The sequence below is a fragment of the Telmatherina bonti genome (assembly GCF_933228915.1).
Source record: "Telmatherina bonti genome assembly, chromosome: 4".
Lineage (NCBI taxonomy): Eukaryota > Metazoa > Chordata > Actinopteri > Atheriniformes > Telmatherinidae > Telmatherina > Telmatherina bonti.
Window position 1 is genome coordinate 31,738,832 of NC_136622.1, and position 10,019 is coordinate 31,748,850.

The 10,019-nt window shown below is 41.0% G+C and overlaps 1 protein-coding gene across 1 annotated transcript; it reads right to left on the bottom strand.

Annotated features, from left to right (window-relative positions):
• Positions 1-301: 301 nt before the first annotated feature.
• Positions 302-4,021, bottom strand: emilin3a (elastin microfibril interfacer 3a; the record flags this gene model as incomplete). Its single annotated transcript, XM_079239721.1, has 4 exons — positions 302-2,208; positions 3,020-3,519; positions 3,630-3,749; positions 3,870-4,021. The coding sequence occupies 4 exons, from the start codon at positions 4,019-4,021 to the stop codon at positions 302-304; spliced, it is 2,679 nt and encodes an 892-aa protein (XP_079095847.1).
• Between the last annotated feature and the right edge of the window lie 5,998 nt (positions 4,022-10,019).

Here is a 10,019-nt window from a genome sequence, read left to right on the forward strand (position 1 = left end):
AATAATATAAAAACATAAAAAAACTATCTTAAAATGACAAGCTTCACAGAAACAGTATAGTCACACAGGTATAGTTATTCATCTCTCTCAGGCTTCAGCACGGTAGTTTTATATGTCAAATCTTACTGTAGCACCTTCATGATTCAGTGTCAAGGTTGTGTCATGATTGCAGTCACAGTTAGCTGCCTCTTCTTGTCTTGCTGCATATTGTAAAATGACTGAAACCGTCCTATTTCAGTGCTGGTTTAAAACCTTTACGTTTTACATTTCCCTTAAAAACGGATTGTCCATATGAAATGAACTAATTCAAGGTGAAGGTGTCCCCCCGTCCCACCCCCACCTTCATCTCTGAGCTCTGTGTCGGCTCTGGCCTGGAGCTGCAGTTCTGCAGTTCACCTTTCAGCTCAGAGAGCTGCTGAGTGTGGCTGGAGAGAGTCCCGTTGATCTGTTGGAGAAGGCCGTTAGATTGTTTCTCCAGTTCCTCCCTGATTCTCTCCAGGTCTTCTGCCAGGTAATTCAGACCTTTACACTGGTCTTCCATGCTAGCGACACGGCCGCCGACCTCAGTTACCTCTTTCTTGACCACCATAGCTGTGCTCCGGCACCCTCGCACCTCTTCAGCGAGTCGTCTCTTCATCTCTTGTAGCTCCCCTTTAAGTCGAGCCAGTCTGCGCTCACCTGCTCCGAGCATGGAGGCTTGGTGTCCGACCAACTGGACCACACCTTTTATTTGCTGGGCCAGACGGACTTCTCTCTCGTGCCAGGAGCTGTTGGCTTGGTCCACCTGGTGGACTACAGTGCCTAGAGTATCTTTAAGGCCTATCAGGGTGTGGTTGACTGAGTGAACGTTGAACTTCAGGACTATTAGCTCTGCCTCAATGGGGGACTCCTTCTCTGCTTGTACCTGTTTGTCCCTAATGTTGACTTCATTTAGGATGCTCTGCAGTGTAATGTTGAGGCTGTTTAAACGATCACTTTGCGTGTGGAGTAGCTCCTTCAAGCTCTGAGCCGCTTCCTGGTTTTCACTGAGTCCGGCAGACTCTCCCTGAATGGCAGATGATTGAGTTGAGCAAGACGACGAGCAGAGAATCTCAAGGCTGTTCAGGTGTTTTTGCACTCTGTCCACATCCATCTCAAGTCTCCCTCGAAGGGACTCCAGCTCTGTCTCCAGAGTTGGAACAGCATGACCTTCCAGCAGTGCAGGGGCGGTGGCATTACCCAGTTCCTCCAAAGCTGCGAGCAAACGACCCTCCAGAGCTCTCAACTTACCCTCTATTCTCGCCTCCAAGCCCGGTCCTGTCACAGAGCTGCCTAGGAGACTATTCATCCTCCCAGACTCATCACTTTTGATTTGTCCTGTCAGGTTCAGCTTGGCCTCTACATATCCGAGACGCCCCTCCAGGATTCCCTCTATGTGATCTTTGTGACCACCAAGCTCCACCTTCAGGTGCCTCTGGGACTGATTAAGGCTTGCCATTGATATTTCCAGCTGCTGCATTCTTTCGGTCAGGTGACCCATCCCATCCCTGCAGCTTTCTGTGGTCTTTAAATTGTTGATCTGTGCTTGGAGGTTAACCAGTTCATTTCTGAGCTTCAGTGTAGTTTCATCTAGAGAGTTTCTGATCCTCTCCTGCTGCTCGCCTCGCTCTTTCAGGCACTGGCGGCGCTCATCCTCAGCTTTCTCCTCGCACCTTCCCTCTGCATCTTCAACACGCTTCTCAAGCCCGCTAAGGATTTCTGTCCTGGCCGCGCTTAGTTTGGCATCCATCAAACTCTCGGCTGATGCTTCTCCTGCTCCATTCGATAGCTGCTTCAGTACTCCATCATGCCCCATGACTGTTGCCTTGAGCTCCTGCAGCTCTGCTGTCTTGCCTTGCAGCTCTGCCCTGAGCTCCTCCACTCTTCCATTCAGTTCTGTGAGGTCTGGAAACACATGGCTTCCATCTAAACCTTCTGTGTCCAGGTGTCCTCCAGGAATTTCGACAAACCCTACGGTGGAGGGGTTAGAAGCTGCAGCAGGAGCAGGAACAGGACCAGGGGCTGCAGAGAGCAGAGCTGACAGCATCCTGTTGGCGTCCTCTCTTAGCGAGGCTCGTAGGCTATCCTCCAGTCCAGCCACGGTTCCCCTCAGTGTCTCCAGACCCTGACTTAGACGACGCACATCCTCCTCCATTCGATATATGCGCTCCTCAGTCTCACTGTTGAGAACTTCATTTAAAGAGAGAAAGAAAAGTGAGACCTTGTAAGCATAAAACACTCATTTTAACTTGAGTTTTTCCATCTTTCAAAGCATATTTTTAGTTTATAGCTGTGTGTGGATGTGATGGCTGTGCCTACAGCCACACACAGGTGATATCCAAATGCATTACACATACACTTAGATTCATTTTTTTCAACCAGGATTTACTTTGCAGACCAATATTTTTGTTAGACATTAGTTTTATGTAGCATCACAACTATTCTGAAAAAGCGCGCATTTTAGTTTATGTTGTGATGGTATAATTGTTTTCATTTGTGTTCATTTTCCAAGGCTCCAGTCCCTTGGCTATGAACCAGCAGGTGGCTTCGGGGTGGAGCCAGCTAATTGGACCAAACCAGTGGCAGAAATAGGAGGGGGAATTTAGGGTTTTCTCTTGTTCACTTAGTTAGGATTTTGTGTGTCATCCCCTTTGTCTGTTTTGTTTGGGCTGATCAGACACTATTTAAGTTTACCCTTGTGTGTCATTTGTTGGGTCAGTTTGTTTCATTTTGTTGCTTGAGTAACTTCTGTTACAAATTCTTTGACTATAGTTTTGGTAAGTTGACCTCTTTTATAGGCCTGATTTATTTGTTTATGTTAAAACAACTTTTTCTTTTTTGGGTCAAAATAAAAACCCTTTTTTTTTTTTTTTTTTTACTTTAAACCTGTTCCTGACTGTGCTTCACTGCTCGGCCCAATACAGTGGACAAAAAAAGTTAGTGAGCTCAGTTTTATTACTGAATAAACCTTGGTTTTAGAGTAATTTTAGAGAGGACCCACCTGTGACCTCGCTCTCTGGCTGTTCTTCAGCAGAGAGAGTAGCTGGGATTTCTTCAGGTCCTGGGTTGTGCTCATGCTCATGTTCCTGATTGCTGTCTGTGAGATGTGCCTCCTGGTGCTCCTGTGCTGGCTCAGGGTCAGATGGATAAGGCTCAAAGGAGGTGTCCGGATAGGATGAAGACCTTGGAGGCCCAAAGTGGGTCTTTGGGTAAGAGTTAAATCTGCTTGTGGGAGGTCCTTTTGGTTGATTCCATGGGTTGGCTTTCACACCAGGGTTGGTAGCTGGACCTTTGAAAACTGGACCTTTAGACGTGGGTCCTTTATGCTGTGGCCCCTTAAACTGTGGGCCTTTAAAAGGTGGGAACATTCTCATAGGATGCTGGTAAATCGGATGCCCTTCCATACAGCCATAACCGGAATACCCAGGACAGCAACGCCACTCCAGCTCTGTGACTGTTTTATGAGCCACCTTGTAAATCGGCTTGTACAGCAGACGATACCTGGAGGGAACACCCAGTTATTAATCAGACATGAGAACTTCACTAAAGCATTTTGTATTGTGAAGTGACATGATTCTAAATGTATAAGAAGTGGGTTTTCTTTTACTCACAGGAGTGTTGGACATTTTTGGCCCCAGGAACACTTGTTGTACTCTGCTTTTACAAACGGGGCAGCCCCATCCTGCACAGTGAAAGTCACATCTCTCTCTGTGATGTAAGCACAGTGGTTCCTTTCAGAGTGGAGATAAAATATAACAAATTAGAAATAAAGTTTACAGTTTTCCATAGAAAGATAAAATGTTAAGTAAGATTTTGTGTGTTGTAGCACATTACAGAGGAACAGCACTTACTTGTGTCTGCTGGTGGGTTTCCCTTGCTCGTAATGTGGACTGAGCCCAGTTTTGTACTGGTGGAACTGAAATGGTCTGTAGAACTTGGTTTCAACCAATGAAAAAAACAAATTCGTGAACAGAAAAAGACTTAAAACTCTGGAAAAATGCATCCTTGGAGTTGCAAATGACTGAAGAGTGTTAAATCCGAAGAATTGTTGAAAGCTCACAGAAGACAAAGCGTACTCCTTCAGCCAGACCAACAATGTCCTAGATATTCCACTTTGTTCGTTTAAATTAATAAAGTTTGCGAATGACTAAATGACAATTTAAAAGATATAAAATTTGGTAAAAGTTGCATCCAGAAAACAAAAGGCTCAAGTCTCTTCAGTGCAAGTTTATTTGGCCGTGCTGTGGAGCAGAATGCTGCCCTGTAAATGCTGAGCCTGCTGGGTGTGGTGGACTCTGTTCAAGTGACAAAAGTCCACTGTGAGCTTGAAGGACTTCAGACGCCACTAATAGGGCCCCACTGGCACCATCTACATATCTCCTCCCACTCTGTCAAATTAACAACAGAGCGACACTGCAGCAGAGGAGACACCCCTCATCTTCGCTCAGGTATAACAGCCATGCTTGTGGTATTACATCAAAATTGACATATTTTATGTCATAATTAATATAATGCACAATGTGGAGGGTAATGTGGCGACTATCTTCCAATCAGAGGTAAGACTAACATCCCAAGAGTTTTTTTTCCACCCCATTATGACGTCCTTGGCAAAACAAGGGGAAAATGACACATCACCTTCAGAGAGTGCAACAGCAGACCTTGTGTCAAATAATGAATGTAGGATGTATTTGACATATATATTTGCTTTTCAGAGGAAAACTTACGTATTGCAGTTTATAACCTCAAACTTTAAAGCTGCTTTTCCCCCACATGAGAAAATTTCACACAGTGATGGAATTAATGATTGTTGAGTCCCAGCAGGGCATTTTACATCATGCTGATTCACTGTTTTATGTCTTAATGTCACATTTCTATAAATAACATTTGTGCTTTTATGACATTTAGGTCCCAACATCTAATAATATGACTTAATGTACACGAGACTGGTTTCTATTTTTAGTAACGTCTATGCATAGTTGCATCTTCCAGCTCTCAGTTTCACAAAATTTTCCCAAGAATAACCGTATATTTATGTTAAAAGTAGCCTCCAGAATGGAAGCGACATAAAATTAAAAGGCTTTTACAAAGACAGCCAACAAAATCTTAAGATATTTCCAAACAAATGCTGGAAAACAGCTTTTGTAAAGGCTAAACCAAAAGATGTTTTGTGCTCAAACATTCATCTCTGGTGTCATTTAGCAGAGTCTGCAGTATATTGTCTGAACCATTTATTGGAGGTTGCACATCTTTCATGTTAGACTGATAGAGTTCTTGTAGACTTGGCAAACTGTGAGGTGAAATCTGTGAAACATCCTTTTAACTTCACATATGCACACCAACACAGTCTGAAGCCCGACTTAACAGCAAACCTCCAGAAACGGGGGGCAAACAAAAACAAATGCCCCGTGTTAAAGGCCGTGACAGTACACACCCATGCCTGAGTGCTTTGCCCCACAAACCCGTGCATTCATTCACAAGTCAAGTCTTTGTGTAAGTTTAGTAACTTCACCGCCCCGGGTACAGAAAGACGACTGGCAGCCGGATTGTTCCACAGTTGGGCCCCTTTCCACTTAAAGACCATTTAGATGGAGCCACATTTTAGTGGATGGTGATCATAATCAAATGACTGTAGATATTTTCTGATATATTGAATTTTAAAACATGGAGATAAAAATAATTCAGTTTTATGGATGTCAGTCTGGGGCACTACAGACAGTGTGCGGGACAGAATTATGCAGATAACACAGATTTAAAAGTGGGGATACGCAAGTTGACCAAAAATATATTTTGTGTTTTATGGATATTCATCCTCATAGCACCTCATCTGGACAGATGTTGTCTTTACACCTGAGAAGTTTGTCAAAGTGACACAACTTCAGCATAACATTAAAGTAATGCACATAAAGTACATTAAACATGTAAAATAAAATAATTAAAATCAACTAAACCCAGATAAATACGTGACCATATCCTGTGAGGCAAAGTGAACAGATGGATTTTAAAAACAGACATATGTCTAACGTATAAAGAGAGCTCATTCCACATTTTCAGGAGGAGTTGGTCAGCTGACCTGAAAAACCAAGTTCACTATTCAAACACTTTCAGGCAAATAATTTAAAAATAAATTTAAAATGGATCATAAAGTGCACAGGCAGGCGGTGAAGAGAAGACAAAACTTGCGCGATGTGCTCATATGTGTAGTTTGCATGTTAAAGCCGTGAAGCTGCATTTTGTACGAGCTGCAGTCGAGACAGAGAGGAAGAGTAATCCAGCCAGGTGGTTGCAAAGGGGTGGATCACTGCTTCAGAGTGCTCATGTGATGCTAAAAAGTGCTTTATTTTGGCAAGCTGACCTCAGGTGAAAGAAACTGGATCCAACAACTGCAAAATGAATAGAAACTATTAATATCTCACACACAATGACTCAGAACGGAGACGATCCTCTCCATGCGATAGAGCCCTGAAATGTTCTAGAGGTGCTCTGGTGTGGTGACATGAGAATGAAGATGTTGTTAAAACTCACTGAATTTTCTTTGGGAATCTTCGAATCTTCTAACCAGCCTAATATTAACCACCTGACGGAGCTAAATATCAACTTCTAATACTGATTAATAAATGCAGCAACACATAAAGCTCACATGAGTTTTGACTCTGTTGGATTTATATATAAATTATTCTCATAAGCCAGTTTCAGTCATGCAGACATCAGAAAGTTCAGGCAGTTTGGTCTGGTCTCTTTCAGCAGTTGCTGCTCACACAAGTTCATCATAGCAGGAAGCTTTCTGCTGGAGATGCAGTCTAGTTGTCGCCAAGCAAGGTTGGAGACAAGGAAACAGACATGCAGACGAAGGAACTGCATTGGAAGGAACTGAAATCTACCTCGGTGCAGAGTGCACATAGATGGAAACAATCCATCTTCCAGTCATGAACTTAACTCAATTTACTGAGTTAACTTTTTATCAATTGTATTTCATTCTGTCATCTTAATATTTAACATTGATGTTAAATATTGCATGTTTATTATTATTATTATTATTATTATTATTATTATTATTATTATTATTGTTGTTGTTGTTGTTGTTTTGTTGTTTTGGTATTATTTTATGTAATTATTTTTCCTGGGAAAATGTTTAGTGATCATTCTCATTGCAAATGTGACTTAGATAAGAGACTTCAGCAGAGAGAAAACATTTGCGCATAACAGACAGTAAAAACATGGATCTTCTTAAAAACAAGCATGTAAAGTAATAAAAAGAAAAATAGCTAGAGAAAGAAGAAAATGTGTATGTAGGCCTATTTTGTATGCATGAATATATTTATATCAAAAAGAAAGTGTGTGTATGTTTGTCTGCATGCATGTCAGTGTGATCTGCGATGATTTCCAGGAGCAGTTATCAGTAATTATCTGTTGCAGTTTGAACTTTGAAGCGACTCCTTTGTGGGAGCTGTCTGTAACCGGGGTGGCGGTGGTGGATAGGGTGCAGTGCTGCTGGTGCCTGCCATTGTGCTGCCCCGGTGCAAACGGCTCCTCGGATGGGGTTTCCAGGACTTACCTCTCTCATTCTGATGTATCTAAAAAGGGGGGTTGGAGGGATCTTTTTATATAATGTGTCTGTTTGTGTGTTTCCTTTATTTCTGATTTTAAACTGTAAAGTTTGAGTTACATATTTTATGTTGGAAAAGTGCTTCATAAATAAAGTTTGATTTGATTTGATAAAAGATGTCAAAGCTGTGAGTGGGAGGAAATTTTCTCAATCGTTTTATTCATCAGCTGCTGTAAAATAAAATAATTTGCCAGCAGCCGTGTTGGGAATGAAGAACTTGATACATTCACATGGCCTAGGATAATATGTAGTGGGGGCAAGGAGCAGGAGGGGTGTCATATATGGTGATGTCAAGACTGTTTTATAGTCAAAGTGAAACCAGCGATGGAGCCGCTGAGTATTAAGGAAGGGAGTTTGTAAACCCTGGACGGGCAGATATGCTCTCCACATTTGGGCTTCACAAATGCTCATTTACATGTTGTCAGGTTTAGCTGCCAGTTGGAGGATATCTCAGAAAAATCCCCTCTGAATGCTGTAGTAGTGAAACAGTTTTTTTTTAATAATGAGGACTGCCCAGTAAGGCTCTTTTCAAGCTTTTGACACATGGCTTTTTTTTTTTTTTTTTAAATTGGCTTCCTGCTACCCTTAATTACAACAAGCAATAAAAAATATATGTATGTATATATACATATACATACATATATCTATATATATATAGATATATGTATACATATAACAGGCCTTAGTATGCGTTTGTGTACTATGTTTAACGTCAAAGAGATATGGTAACTGGAGTTTGTTTTCTTTCTTTTTTTGTTGTTGTCTGCTTGTTTGGGGGAAATGCAGGGGAGAGGGGTTCTTTGTAAATAAAAAAAAAAAACAAAAAAAAAAACAACTTATAAATAAAATATAATTTTTTTTATTTCTTTTTTTTTTTTTTTTTTTTACCACATGCACCTTTACCAGATGTCTTATAGTTCTGCTTAATATTATAGAAATGTATAAAATACCTGACAGATTTAATTTAATTCCTAAATGCACGTAATAATATTTGTGCATAGAGTGACTAAAATAAACCTCAACATTCTTTTAATAAAAACATAATCTGTCTTTGTTGCTATGCGGTTCTGCTTCGTTTCTTTGACCTTATTTAGAGGCCGGACCACTTCCTACATCCTGTTGGTGCCAGATCACACCTCGCTCACCTGAAAACACGCTGATCAGTCCAGATGCACAATAACGTGTGTTTAGTACACATTCTCTAAAAGCTCTTTAGACCCCTTGACTTCTAAAAAAAAAAAAAAAAAAAAGCCGTCATTGTGTCATGTGAAAAATGCAGCAGGACACACAGTCAGGCTCAGGCTGCAGTTCTGGTGCTATGAAACAAGTGCAGCTTTATTCTGCAGAATGGAGGCGGCTCCACCCTGGATTTCCCTTCAAAAGCTTCACACAGTTTCAACTGTTTTAGCTTCCACTCACCTGCCCGTCATCATGCTTACGTCAGAGTGTGGCTGTTCGTGGAAGTTTTTACTTGTTACTTTATGAACAGGGTGAGGTCCAGTTCGTATGCACGCCTGTGGAACAGTGAAGAGAAGTCTGTGCAGCAGATGGAGAACAACATTTTTGTTCTCTGTTTCTCTGTGTCTGTTTGATTTTAACACCAAGTGTCTGAATTCTGAACCAGCTTGTAAATCTCTCTGTCTTGTTGTTGGTTTTCAGCGAAGTCAAAAAGGTTTGCAAGACTTTCCTAAAGGACCTGGTTCAGTCTTCGGTGTTTTGTCCCAAACGTAGAAAAGAAAAATGCCTTTACTTTTATATTATAATAGACATTTCTGATCAGTATTAGCTGATTCATCACCGTGTAATGTGTTAATGAACAGACATTGAATCCATCCATCCAGGTTTTATCACCTCTGCCAAGGAGGTTATGTTTTCACCAGCATTTATCTGTTTGTTTGTTTGTTTGTCTTCAAGATAACTCAAAAAGTTATGGACAGATTTTCATTAAATCTTCAGGAGTTGTTGGAAATGTTAAAATCAATAACCATTTATTGGTGCGTTATGTGTCTTTTAAAAAAGGGGCAGACATAACAAGAAATGTTCTTTTTCCTGCTCCTTTTCAAGCATGGTGGTCTGTTTTGTTTTTGTACTGTAAAGTCTTGTTTTACCTTTTGTATGACCATGTGAGAAATAAAAAAAACAAAAAAAATAAATAAATTTAATATTGATGGTGATCCGGATCACCGTTTGGATCCAGGAAATTTTTACAACTGCTGCCCTTGCTAAACTTTTGCGCTCTCCGAGTGCTTTTCTAGTTCACAATGATTCCTTTTGGGGAGTTAAGAGGAAATTTTTATAGATGCAGAGTAAAAAAAAAAAAAAAAAAGACTCTTTAAAGTCATATCTGCCTTAGAGAATTGTTTGCTTTAGAGTGGCCCTTTGTATGTTCACAGCAAAG